This window comes from Pezoporus wallicus, unplaced genomic scaffold, assembly GCF_028554395.1.
Source record: "Pezoporus wallicus isolate ANWC-B61680 ecotype Strahan unplaced genomic scaffold, APGP_CSIRO_Pwel_v1 scaffold_6362, whole genome shotgun sequence".
NCBI classification, from domain to species: domain Eukaryota; kingdom Metazoa; phylum Chordata; class Aves; order Psittaciformes; family Psittacidae; genus Pezoporus; species Pezoporus wallicus.
The window spans coordinates 10236657-10251230 of NW_026637663.1; the positions used below are offsets into that span (position 1 = coordinate 10236657).

Here is a 14574-nt window from a genome sequence, read left to right on the forward strand (position 1 = left end):
CTCCAGTCCTCACCAAGTTAAGCAGAGCAAACAGGCAGCCCCCTTCTTGCTGAGCAAACTGCAGCCTACATGCCCAGAGCCCCAGATAACTGAAATGAACTATTGGTACCTCTTATCACACCAGGAAAACTATCATCTGTGCTGCTGCTAATTCCACTCATATAAAAAAAGTAGTTACAGTGTTTGGATAGTGTATTAAGTATGAGGAGAAGGAACGTTCAGAAGCAGGCATCACCACCTGCTCCTGAGCACACAAAGTCAAGCTCTGCTGTCTCCACGATCACTTTGCACTCTAAATCCACCTTCACCACTGCCACTTGGTTTTCACATGACCAAAATCTGACTACTAGAAGGGATGGACTTCAAGAGGTAGATTTACAAAAACGTGTGTGTTCTTACCCCAGCAGTAACAGTGACTTCTCTGGGAAACAATATTCTGTAAGATCAAAACTTTTAGCTGTCTGCTCCACACCAATAATAGTGTAGCCTTCTGTTTTTTTCTGCTGTAAATAATCAACAAGCTGAGATGGTTTCACCTGTCCATCAGAAGCAGAGAGAAATGCACAAATATTTAAATATCACCATCCGTAAACTTCTGAAGTAACCATGAAAATCAATTTACTTAGACTGTTTTTAAGATGAATGACTTTTATCTCCAAAAGCTCTGTCCATATGCATAGCTTAACATTTTAAAAGCTCTTCAGCAATAGCACACAAGGTCACAAAAAATGTACTCCATGAATACCATGAACAAAAAGGCTTTTTTATGATTCTGACAGCTACAAGCCTTACATCTGAATGTAGAAGAATCACAGGGAGAAGGTGCATAGTTGTTTAACCTGGAATTCCTTCCCAAAACAATACAACACCCAGTACCAAGGCTGAGTTGCCTTACATGCCTGCATTACAACTTGTAATAGCTTGCAGTGAAGAATTGTCTGCACTCTACTCTTTAAATTGCTTATTCATATTAAATGCCTTCATTCTGAAGTTCTATCATCAGTACACTTCTATGCAGAGACTAGGCATGACAACACATGTCCAGCAGCATTATTCTGTTTTAGGCAAAACGCTGTAGCTATCAAGAAAAATCTGAATAGGCTGAACATAAACACTGAGAGGAGGTGGTGAAAAATTTGCACTCAATTATTCAGATGACTTAAAAGTGATCTTGAAAAACTGATCATTATAAAATATCACAAACATTTTCTACCAAATACTAAACATATAGATCGAAACTCATTTTTATAAGCTAGATAATAGGTTCTACAAGCTTGGCACAAGTTAGCTCCAGGCAAGCTTGGCGATCATCCCCACAGTTTTACCAAAAGCAATGGAGCAAGCAAGATAAATGAAGCATTGTTTAACATTTATAAATAAACATTAAATTCCAACTCACCACTATAAAAAATAGAGTAACAATGACAGCTCACACAATCAATTTAAAAATAATGTTAATTTCTTATTGCTGTGATAAGCTATTTTTATGAGGTTGAGCCAAATTTTATACCAAACTACTGAAGATTAAGTCTCAGCGATAACAGTGGGAGCTCCTGTTAAATAAAAGGTTCATTTTTACCAGATAAAAAAAGACTGTACTATACAGTTGATGAACTGAAGATGTACAGTACACTTCTGAGCTATTAAAATGTTTCCATTCACCTCAACAAGGGGGAGCCACTGCTCTGCAGAAACGCTAAGATGCTGAAACTGCTTATCTTGTATATAATGAAGACTGCCCACAACTAATGCAGATGCCCCAAATATTTCACTTGTACGACATAAACCTGCAAAAAGAAGAATTAAAGTGATTTTTGTGTAGCAAATAAACACAAAGCCAGAATATTTTAGCAACTGAGAAAGGACAAAAATATCCAAGAGAAATGGTTACTTTAGTCCTCTATTTTTAATCAGTTTTACGTCAGTTTTTCCAAGCCACACCTTGTTCCATATAATTTACCAAGGTGGAAAAAAGTTTTGTAACTTATCAGAAAGATAAAAATTAGAAAAGTAGTATATCTGACAGTGTGCTTCTACAGAGTAATGGGTCAGCTTACAAGGCTCAACAGGGTTGGATTGACACATACACACACACATGCTTCAGCTATAAAACCCATACCTGTTAAATGACATTACATTGAGAGAATGACACATTACAATGCAGACAGCAGCAGCTTGTGGGCTTATTTTTCATTAACAGTCTCACTGCAGTTATTTAAACTGCTGACAACAGCAAGTACAATGCAATAAAATATTTGGAGGATTTATTATATCACAGCTTGTATGACATTGTGAAAAGCACTTAATCAGGAACAGGCACTTTCCTGTCCACATCATGAGAAACTAGTAGGTCTATAAAATTTGGCTTAATTGTTACCACAAAGAACATAAAAGCAAATTATTTCCTTTAACTACATACAATGTTGAAAAACTCAACTGTAACAAAAAATACAAAAGCAGTAAGAAACTGAGCATGACTTAACAGCAAAAAGTTCTATTTCATTAATACATGCTATGTGTAATTCCTCCTCCCCCAACCCCCCTTGAAATGAAACTATAGAAGATCCCTTCTTCTGAAGCAGGTAGTATTTTGTTTGGTTACCACCTCTCCAAGATAGTAATCTCTTTCTCTGAGCAGTCCTTAAATAGTTTTCTAATTATCAACATAAAATGAAATTCATTACTATTATCCAACTGGTCTAAAATAAGATGTGCCATCAATCTTACCTCCTAAATTGGTAGGTTTATCAATAAGAGAAGCCACCACGATCAGTCTGCTGTTTGATTTACCAAGTTTAGCAGCACGGTCCTGAAATACCATTTCCAGGTCTAAACTAGGAGTACTGTTTTTCCAGGGTATAATCTTTTTCTGAACATCAGTCCATTCTGTCTGGCTATCTGTTTCAGCTGAACTTGAGCCTATAAAAACAATTAGTAGTCATACAGATAGGCAAGTGGTAGCAAAACTACTGCTTCAGTAAAGATTATCTAAATGGTAATACTGTAGCCACCATTAGTCATTTACTATTATTTTATGGTATATACTCTGCTCTCATACATAGAAGTCTACTTCAGCTAAGAAACAGAGATCAGATTGAACACAGAAGTATACAGCTACTACATACAAATAATTACATTTAATATAGATTAGCTATATTTTACCCATGTCTTGCTGGGACCAGTCACTTGGTTTCAGATCACGAAATTCTGTTCGAGAATGGTACCACTGAAATGCTGGTGGCAAAGGAATGTCAGTGAATCTATCGAATTTAGAGAGCGAGATCCATTCATCTTCAGCAAGCTCCGAAAGGCGGGGAAGAATGTAAAATATAGTCTACAGTGTAACACAGTGTTATTAGCAGAGCACCACTAAAGCAAGCAAAACAGATAATAAATTAATCTCTAGTAATTTTACCATACATATCTTATCTAGCATTCCATGATCTTATACTTGTTTTTCTTTGTACTTGATATAACTTACTAATGTATCTCTCATTGATCCCTTTACATATAGTGCTATCCCAAATTTTCATAGATCTAGTCTCCTCCACTCTCCAGTTAGACATTTTTGAAACACACATACCCCTTTTAACATTCATGTTTATCTTGTATTTTCAGCTTAGTTCCTTTATGTCTTATTTTGCTCTGCACCAGTATTTTTGCCTGCCTTCCTTTCCTTAGTGTTTATTCATTTATCAGTTCTTTAAGCTATAGCAAAAAGAATAGATGAAAGAGGTGCTCTAGAAGTTATAGATGTGTATCCATTCACATCAATTTTAAGCATCCTCAAAAGTTACTTCTAAGAACGTAAGCCTTAAAAATCCTAACAAACTACATGTGATTAAGTAGATGCTCTTCGTTTATTAGAAGTACCTCTTCTAGTCATATATATAACACCTGATTAACTCCCACAGATGGGCAAATTCATCAAATACACCACTTCTTAAATAACCTCGTTTTTTAACACAGTATTAATTAGACAATTAAGCTGCAGCATTAGTCTAAAATCCATCACAATCAGGTGATTTTTCAGTTTTAAATGAATAATAGTTCATCATTATTCATCCTACCTTAGAACATACACAGGCAGACAAAAATGTAGTTGCAAAACTACACAAAGATCAGCAATAATTTCAGACTTGCCTCTAGACTGTAATCCTTAAGTGGATGAAATGTTGCAAAGAAGAAGTGATCTTGGATTTGCTGCCAGTTCCTTCTAGCATTCCTGCAATTGCAGAAAGTAATGCAAGATGCACAAAAAGCGCAATGTAATTGAATTTTTTCTTTAATTATCAAATTGGAATAAGGCAACCTAATCATATTTATTATTGTGCTCGCAGACCAGAAAGCCAACCGTAACCTGGGCTGCATCAAAAGGAGCGTGACCAGCAGGTCGAAGGAGGTGATCCTGCCCCTCTACTCTGCTCTCATGAGACCTTACTTGGAGTATTGTGTGCAGTTCTGGTGTCCTCTACATAAAAAGGACATGGAACTGTTGGAACAAGTCCAGAGGAGGGCCACGAGGATGATCAGGGACTGGAGCACCTCCCGTATGAAGATAGGCTGAGAAAGTTGGGGCTGTTCAGCCTGGAGAAGAGAAGGCTGCGTGGAGACCTCATAGCAGCCTTCCAGTATCTGAAGGGGGCCTATAAGGATGCAGGAGAGGGATTCTTCATTAGTGACTGTAGTGGTAGGACAAGCAAAGGGTAATGGGTTCAAACTTAAACAGGGAAAGTTGAGGTTAGATCTAAGGGAGAAGTTCTTTATTGTGAGGGTGGTGAGGCACTGGAATGGGTTGCCCAAGGAAGGGGTAAATGCTCCATCCCTGGCAATGTTCAAGGCCGGGCTGGGCAGAGCCTTGGGTGACATGGTTTAGTGTGAGGTGTCCCTGCCCATGGCAGGGGGGTTGGAACTTGATGATCTTAAGGTCCTTTCCAACCCTAACTATTCTATGATTCTATGTACTGAATGGGAAATAAAATACTTCAACAATTAAGTAAGGACCTATTTACAAACAAGAACAAAATCCCCAATATACAGGAAATAAGTTTTACTTATGCTTCAAGGAAGGCCTGTAACATGTCTCCAAATTCTGTTATCAAAAGCAGCAAGTTTCACAAGAAAGAGTATCCTATCTAGGTAGGCCTCTGGAGGAAACTGAATACTAGCCTAGAGTTTAGTTACAACTTACAGCTGTGAAAAAATAGAGTTTATGTTGGCTGACAACACCACTGTCAGAAACTGAATATTTTTCATTAACCTAAAAACAGAGCTAAAAAAATAAGAATACACACACACAAAGTCACACGCACAGAGTACAAAATTAAATTTACTGCTCTATTTCCAAATCAGGAGGCAGAAAAGCATTTCTGTAGAGCCTATTTAATCATCACCCAAAATTAAATTCCCTATCTACTTTCCTCCCACAGAAGTTTTTTTTTCAAGTATTAACACCAAAAACATCTTGGATTTTTATATTTAAGAATTTACTGGTATCAGAAGTTTGGGAGAATGAATTTTTTTGCTTTAAAATCCACCATAGAAGAAAATTAAGCACTCCTGACTTTTTTTTTCTACCCCACCTCTAAACTATGAGCACTGTTCAAACATGCCTTGAGTTTCATCTCTTGTGCTTTCAAACTGTGATGATATACTGAATTATGACTTCATTTACTTTGCTGATAATTAATTTTAACAGAGTTAAAAACCCCATAAACTCCCACAGAAATTATCAAGTGCTGCTTAAGAAAGTTAGGCTGGCTGCAAATAGCTCAGAAGAATCATGTTAGACTGTAAGCAAGATGAATGTTACTAACCCTGTACCATGCATGTTTTCCACTTGTTGAAGGCTAGATTCAATAACTGGTGTCAGAGCTTCGAATTCTTCCACATGCAACATTCTGCACATGCCCCAGATTTTTTTAAGGGCAACTAATGCATAAAGACGAACACTGAAATTATGGTTGAAACACCACTGCAGAACAACTATGAGGGCTTTCTTCAAGGCTGGTTTCTACAAAAGAAAACACAAAGCCCAATGATTCTTTCATTTATATGTTCAGGCTAAATGTGCCATTCAGAAGTAGAAAAGGAAGAGTGGCCCAAGAAACAGTGGCTTACTCAAAACCGAGCATTTCAGAAAGTCAGAAGCTTTAATAGTATGTAGATGTGCGAAACCAGGCTTCATAATGCGGTTCTGATTTTCTTCCTTCCTTTTCAGTAGAACACAGACATACCACCCTAACAAGTGTTTTGACAATGCACTAATTTGCTTTAAAAATTATTAATTCTGCATATACACAGAAACCTCTGTTTACTTCTGATTTTCTAGCTCTGATCTTGCAAATGTATGCAAACATTAAAAAAAAATAATAGAAATGCCTGGATTGCTACAGATATGAAGTACTTATTCTAATGTAACATCTGACTGTATCTCATCATATATTTTAAAGTTCACTGTTTTCCATACCAAAGCATACCTTAGCAGGAAGTAGGTATTAAAAAGGTTTTGAAAAACCTTTGAACCTTTGAAAAACTGTGATAATGGATTTTATTTCAGAAATCCATATACAGTGGAACTGGAAAAGAATGAACACTTTCAGTCAAACTTACCTTCTCAGAGGTATTTTGAAGAATGATGTCAAAGTGTGATAACACTGATAAAAATGTGCAGATGCTTGTTTTAAGCTTTTCTTCATCCTAAAGCAAAAGATAATGTAACAAGAAATACGCATATTATATCCTGAAAGTTTTCAAAGCATGTTCTGCACATGCAATAATACCATACTATTAACAAACCCCATGTGTTTCCACAGCAAAATCTACTAAAATATGAAGTTCAGATTTCATTTTTCCTAATATGTTATTTGCATTTTATTAACACACTATTCAGAACAACATATACAGCAGTGTAAATAAGCTAAAATTCAACCCAAATTTGCTGTATTCCCTACTCTGAAAACCCCAAACCCAATAAAAACCTCAGGGATTCTTTTTAGTGCTTGCAATTTTCCATGTCATCACACACGAGTATTGGATGTAGAACCAATACAGCTAGCAGCTGAACAAGCAGCCGAACAAGCAGCCAGCAGAACCAAATAGTAGCAGCTGCCTCACCCACATTCTGTACTGGAAGAAATGAGTTTCCACACTTCTATTCAACTCTGCTGTTTACAGATATATTTCCTATTCATCCATTTTGCTGAAGCATTGCACTGGGTGCTCAAGCAGCTTATTTTTCAGTATGATCCTGAAAAATCTTTTCAGAGTCACTGTTTTCCAGGACAGCCTCTGAAAATACAATCGTTATTCCTTTTTCATAAATCTGTATCTTTTCTGCTTGCTGTTTGTTTGAATGGGCCCACTGTGATTCAGTGCCTTTGCTATCAGCATGAGATTGCTTTAACCCAACAGATAATCATCTACTAAAGTGACAGTAATTCCAACTGCATGAGTTTTTGAAAAGAACTCAAACAGGAAAAGGCTACAGTCCTTACAACACTTTTTATCAGTTCAGATAGGCATGACAAGGCATCTTTGTGCAGTTGTATACTTATATATGTGTATACATATGCAAAAGTATAAATTGTAAATGGAAAGATTTTTTTTCTCCTGTGAAGGGGAAAAAATAAAAAAGATGAATCAGAACAAAACCCCAGCAAGCATCACGAGCAAGCAAAGTATTAAAAACTTCCCTCGTTTGGGGCAAAAAAATGTATGTATATAGCTTTTTAATTTAATTCTTGTTGTACTGTTTAGCTGTTTTAAAAACTACAGTAGCAACTAGGCTATTTGATAAAAAAGAAGACATCTACATTTAATTATTATGAGTGGTGAGCTTCAGTAGATGCACAACTGCAAGTAATGTCTCCCTATGCACTGGAGGAGATGCAAGTACATACGTGTTCTACTCAGCCCAAATATACAATGCCAACAAATTCAAGAATATCAATATAGACAATTACTATTTGCACAAGTCAACTTTTACAGATGATTACTTAATCATCCAAGATGTAAAAATGAAATGGCAGCAAGTAAGTTCTCCTCAGTCAACCCTTTTACAACTTTTGGATGCCGTAATTCAAACCCTGCCTCCAGCTTTTGGAACCACATTACAGAAGTCCACTGTGAGAGAAGTGCATATTACAAGCCAAAAATTGAATGTGTGTTATGCAAGTTGTGTTCCCATGGACAAACAAGATGCAGAAGACAAAAGCTGGGTGTGGAAACCACAAGTGACTTTGCATTGTCTTCCTAAACTCAGAATCTAGGGCATCTGTGTGTTCCTGATGGTTCTTCTATTGTGACTGCGAAGAGTACTCCAACTCACTATGCCCAGAGCAGTACCTAATGTGCTCAAGAAATCTCAGCTGGAAAAATTCATTCGTCTTCAGCTATTTCTATATCACAAATATCTCAGACTATGGTTCAGATCCACTTCCAAGTTAATTTGATTGGCTCATTGGCTGTCATTGCTTCCAAAGGGAAACCGGAATACATAGAAAATAAGGTATGGGGTGATGAACTGTACCCTCTTTGAATTATTCTTCAAGCAAATGCCAAAATTCTTACTTACATAGCAAAAGCAATCCCAGAATTTGTTAAGGAATTGGGGGTATCTATGTAGACTCGTGATAACAATCCATTCTATGAAGTATTTCACAGATGCCTGATTGTTACCAAATCCAGCCTGAAAGACTTTGCCAAGGATTCCACACAAAAAATTCTGAGGAATAAAGATCATAAATCAGTTGGTATCTTGTTAGTTACTTCCATGAAGGGGAAAAAAATCTAAATGAAAGAACATTCTCACCTTTATCATAACATTAGAAATATTTTAATACTCAGATGCAAACATTTTAGAACCATCTCATTTCTTTATTATACCTTTTAATTATTTAATTATGAACTGTTAGTTGAAACTAAGATTTCTCAATATTCTGAGTGTTCATAAAGTAGCAACATTTTTACTACATGAAAGCCTTTAAATTGGACGTTCAACACAGAGTTTACCTAGCTTTAAGAGGCATAATCTAGTCTCCTATAACTCACAAGTCCAAGAACCAGTTTTCAAGTGAACTCTGAAAATGCATCATGAATTCATGAATTCAGACAGAAAGAATGAAAATACACAAAACTTCTACATCAACCACAGAAATGGCATGCCCTTTATACTGGGCTGTAATTTAACATATGCAGTTTGAATGACATCAAATTATCTTTGAAAGGAGATATTTATTTAAGAATTCACAGTGAAGAGCAATACCTGGTCAAGCTTTGGAAGAAGAATCAAGAGTGTCTGCCATACCCGGTTTTTAATTCTATGCTGTAAAGAGTTTGCATAATAGCGTGTTCTAGATCTGGATACCTGTTCATCCTAAAAGCAAATTAAAAAGTTTATTACATATTATTCCCTTAAAATTGAATACATGGAAATATACTGTACTGGGAAAGCAGCACCTACTGCATACCTAGTATCACCATTAAATATAAAAGTTAGGAAAAATGTATTAATTTCATTTATTCAGAAATAAATTTTGAAGCTTGTCCATGAGAAGTTTAGAAAGTTAAAAAATAAACAATTCTACTAGTACTTTTAGTTAGGAGCACAAAAAAAAAAAGTAGTAAGACTCTTCAAACAGCAGAGGCTTAAGAATTTCCAGCACCTACTGTACATGAACAATTAGAACAGTACTACGTAAAAAGGAGCACGAGCACTCAATCTGTCATTTAGCTATGTAGCAACTAAAGATCCTAATTGAAGAGATGAGTATATAAAACATTTCTACTTTAGTGCCTACATTTAAAAAAAAAGATTTAGTCATGCTGTCAATCAAGATTAGCTTCAAAATACAGCTCTAGCTTTGAGACAGTAATTGATATTCTGCAATAGAGATGTTTCACATGACAGAAAACAGATTAGATAAATAAAGCTTTTAAAAGATTTTAAATTCATGTTCTCATATAGCTTTCCCTATGGTCTTCAAAATATGTGACACTCAAAACTATTTTTACTTTTAAAAAAGAAAAGCATTTGATCCGAGTCCCATGTTAATATTAAAATGCAAACACACTTTACTTTTATATATTTAAGCTTCATATTTAAGCAAGTAAGGAAATAACATTTAAAGCTCACTTCTCCCACTTTATCAGACTTGTAACACAAATATTATCCTTTCTTCTCCAGTAGTTAACTGACAAGAATGAAGGACCACCCATTTCTTGTTCTTCAGACAAAAGCAGAATTCTATTGTACCAGAATGCATGGTTGATGTTCCAATAGTAGCTGTGGTAATTTACCACTGACTCATGCCAATGCATAAGGAGATATGATGTAAATGAAAATGAGACCCAAGCCTTCTCCATGAAATCTATTTATAAAGGTCTCCCAAGGAGACAATAGCTCTCTCAATTCAAGTTAGTCTGCCTTCTCCAATTGTTAAAGTGAAACGTGTTGCTTCAAAATGCAACCTAAAGGAAGATTTGTAATGCAAAAATGGTTACAATTTGGATAATGTTTCATGAAGTCAGAACGTCCACTAAAAAGAGAGAAATAAATCTGAGAGAATTTTCACCATTTTTGTTCAGCTGAAGTAATTTCTGCCTTACAATCCAAAAAAAGTGTATTATTGGACAACCCTTGACAGACTATACAAATAACCGTAAATAACCCCATCACCTGTAAATACTTTGCATTTTAGTAACTGTACTAACATCACATTTGTATAGCAGAGAAAACAAGTTTACTTTGTCAAGTAGTTTGATGAAAATGTCTTCCATGAGTGTCTTATGCGAGGTATTCGATCCATCCAGCAAGCACAGAAATTTAATAGCACAAACCCGAACATAGTGATCATCTCGATGTGTACTGTAAAATACAAATGAAAGAATAATCAAAATATTTTTTTTAGAGATCGGGAATTCCTAAATGATATTAAAAAAAAAAAGTACCAAACATCATCTTGAACCTTCAGCCATCAGGTTTCCTGTAGTGAGACTACATGCAAATACCCAGAACCAGAATTTTAAAATCTGTTCAGCATTGCTGATGAAGAACACTAATGGAGCTTAATGTCCAGCTGGAGACCAGTAACGAGTGGTGTCCCTCAGGGATCAGTGTTGGGACCGGTCTTGTTCAACATCTTTGTCACTGACATGGACAGTGGGATTGAGTGCACCCTCAGCCAGTCTGCCGATGACACCAAGCTGTGTGGTTCAGTTGATACCCTGGAGGGAAGGAATGCCATCCAGAGGGACCTTGACACGCTTGTGAGGTGGGCTGATGCCAACCTCATGAAGTTTAACCATGACAAGTGCAAGGTCCTACACCTGGGTCAGAGCAATCCCAGGCACAGCTACAGGTTGGGCAGAGAAGAGATTCAGAGCAGCCCTGTGGAGAAGGACTTGGGGGTGCTGGTCAATGAGAAAATGAACATGAGCCAGCTTCAGTGTGTGCTCGCAGACCAGAAAGCCAACCATATCCTGGGCTGCATCAAAAGGAGCGTGACCAGCAGGTCAACGGAGGTGATCCTGCCCCTCTACTCTGCTCTTGTGAGAGCTCACTTGGAGTCTTGTGTGCAGTTCTGGTGTCCTCAACATAAAAAGGACATGGAACTGTTGGAACAAGTCCAGAGGAGGGCCACGAGGATGATCAGGGGACTGGAGCACCTCCTGTATGAAGACAGGCTGAGAAAGTTGGGGCTGTTCATCCTGGAGAAGAGAAGGCTGCATGGAGACCTCATAGCAGCCTTCCAGTATCTGAAGGGGGCCTACAAGGATGCTGGGGAGGGACTCTTCATTAGGGACTTTAGTGATGGAACAAGGGGTAATGGGTTAAAACCTAAACAGGGAAAGTTTAGACTGGATATAAGGAGGAAGTTCTTTCCTGTTAGGGTGGTGAGGCACTGGAATGGGTTGCCCAAGGAAGTGGTAAATGCTCCATCTCTGGCAATATACAAGGCCAGGTTGGACAGAGCCTTAGCTGGCATGGTTTAGTGTGAGGTGTCCCTGCTCATGGCAGGGGGGTTGGAACTTGATGATTTTAAGGTCCTTTCCAACCCTAACTATTCTATGATTCTATAATTAAAATGGAGTAGTGAACTTTGGCAGCAGATTTTTTTAAAAGCTCAGGTTTTATCAACTACTAACACTTCTCAAAACACTATGTTAGAACTATTTCTCTTTCATTTACTGAGTAAAGGTGGTAGCGAAATGACAAAAAAAAAATTCAGTAATCCAGTAGCCACTATATGAATTATGAATATAATGTATATCCCTTTTACCAATATTTTATAAAGTTATGAATGTACTCCTTATGGGTCCCATCCAATTTAAGAGATACTATGATAAGAAGATGACTTCAAAACCAGCATCTATTCTATTGCAGCATCAATGGTAACAGAAGACACAATTCACACTAAATATTGTAAGATATATCCTCCAAATCATTACCTTTCCGTAACAAGGTTTGCTGCACATTTTTCTCCAAGATTTTCTATGAAGGCATGCACATCCTGAATAAGTCTTCACAGATGAAAGAAGACAAAGCAACAAAATCAGCAGAATACCATACAAAAATTGTTTTACAATAGTTATCTCAAGGTTAAAAAGAAAACAAGGTGCACAAAATGGTAACAAATATCATCACAAAGATGTTTTTTATACCTCTGATCTTTCCTAAATACAGTTCCAAAGACACAAGCCTCAGTGATAAGTTCACAATAATTTCCAGCATTTACGAAAGCATTTGTCAAGGCACTTCTCTCATCAACAGTGGGAAATATCCAAGATTGACAACAATGACTAAGGACTACATTGAATACGCCAGTCTTTGTAGCAGACATATCTATCAGCTTGAAAATTATCTGAAAAGAAAGAAAAGATTCAAAATCTAGTTTTCAGAAGCACTAGAATTATTAGAATACTACTGCAGTGATATCTATTTTAACAGGTCTGATCATCTCTGCATCCTATATCTGCTCATGTAAATGCTGTCTTAAATCTATCTACAACTCTCTGATTATATGGGCAGGTGAACGGGCAACAACTGTCCCAGTTATTTGATTAAATTAACAAAAGATAGAACTGTTCTTTGCTTAAACAGATGAAACACCAGCTGCTTCACACAAATCTCCCAATAACTGTAACAAATGCTACCTGGGCTTACTTCATGTGTACAAACCTGGTGTTTTCAATCAATCCTTTCCAATTGAGAAAGAAAATAAACAAAATTTCTTCTATAGGTAGCCAAATCACTAATTCTCTTCTTTAATGAGGGTTACATTCATGCTGAAGTTAAAAGTTTGTATGTGAGTTCAAGTGGAAAAATGTGTTGTGTCATTTATTTTTTGCTTTTGAGTAGGGCATATTTAAGATAAACAAAACTGCTGCCTAGAACTTTTCCAGAAAGAGAAAAAAATAAACAAGGAAAATGGCCTCCAAATTCTTCTTTCCTAGGCTAAGTGCAAGAGTAAACTTCAGTTACAAAGTAAATTTTTTCTAAGCAATTGCAAGCATTTGGGAGAGGACAGGGAGATTCAGAATAAACAGGTGGTTTTTTTTATGGATTCCTTTATAGACAACATCAATTAGAGCTGTCCAGGAGGATGGTTTTCCAGAAGTGTGACAGTTCTTTCCAGACAAGGCTGCTTCTCCTCTCCGCTCTGAATATCCCCTTTTGATAATGTGACAGTCCTGACAGTAACCCAGCTTTTACAGAGAAAGTTGTTCCACACTGCTGAGGATTAAGGTACCAAGAAGCCCAAGAAGAGCGTAAACAGAAATACTGAAATGCTCTCTGGAGAAACACTTTCTGGGAAAAAAAACAAAATAAAATCCTAGGAACAGCTGGTCCTTTTACAAAGTATTCAAACTCTTTCTTTTAGTGCAAAGACACACATAGTAACTGTCCCAATAATTCCAAAATTGAACCACCACGTTTCATGTGGAGGGAAGCGGAATGACATTTACCACGCATTTCTCAATTCTGGAATGTCTTTCAATTGTTTCATTAACATAGTAAAAGCCCAGCACACACAAAAGAAATTTAAGTTCCAGCACAATTAACATTCAAATAAGCACAAAGGAAAAGTGCAGCAGAAGAAATTAAGCCTAAGAACACAGTACTCTGGGCACTTCTGTCAAAGTCCGTCTGGATTCTACCATAGCAATATTCCCTTTTCTGGCTTAACAATACCCCTCTGTTCCACCCTTTCTAAGGATTGAAAAGGAGGAGTGCACTGTGGAAGATGAAATTAAAATTATGCTTCTGTGACAAATTTGTACCAAGGAGTTTCATTTTTTCCTTTCTGTTCAGCTAAAACTATACAGCCATTCCACAAGGGGTCAACGGCAACAGAGACTGCTGAGGATTTGCATAAGAATATACATAAGCAGACACTTGCTTGGGAACTTTATCTTCATTTTCTTATGAAGGGGCAGAAGGTGGCTCAACCAGATGCCCTTTGTTGAGTACAGGAGACCTTCCTTAGTTCCTTGTTGCCTGCTGTCATGGTATGTCCCACTGCAGACAATGGGATAGCTGTCACACAGACTCAAGATGCTCAACATTGGCAA

General features: G+C 37.0%; 1 protein-coding gene across 2 annotated transcripts in view; it reads right to left on the reverse strand.

Annotated features, from left to right (window-relative positions):
* Positions 1–14574, reverse strand: part of TARBP1 (TAR (HIV-1) RNA binding protein 1) — a 34098-nt gene that overhangs the window by 1052 nt on the left and 18472 nt on the right. Inside the window, exons 18-29 of one of the 2 annotated variants that reach the window (XM_057407061.1) lie at positions 12664–12863; positions 12451–12522; positions 10747–10867; positions 9266–9376; positions 8576–8725; positions 6613–6699; positions 5817–6013; positions 4144–4225; positions 3163–3334; positions 2728–2919; positions 1663–1787; positions 400–536 (exon numbers count right to left, since the gene is read on the reverse strand). In XM_057407061.1, coding sequence (XP_057263044.1) covers positions 400–536; positions 1663–1787; positions 2728–2919; positions 3163–3334; positions 4144–4225; positions 5817–6013; positions 6613–6699; positions 8576–8725; positions 9266–9376; positions 10747–10867; positions 12451–12522; positions 12664–12863 — 1646 coding nt within the window. The remainder of the gene's footprint in view (positions 1–399; positions 537–1662; positions 1788–2727; positions 2920–3162; positions 3335–4143; positions 4226–5816; positions 6014–6612; positions 6700–8575; positions 8726–9265; positions 9377–10746; positions 10868–12450; positions 12523–12663; positions 12864–14574) is intronic. The other variant, XM_057407062.1, reaches the window with a different exon arrangement.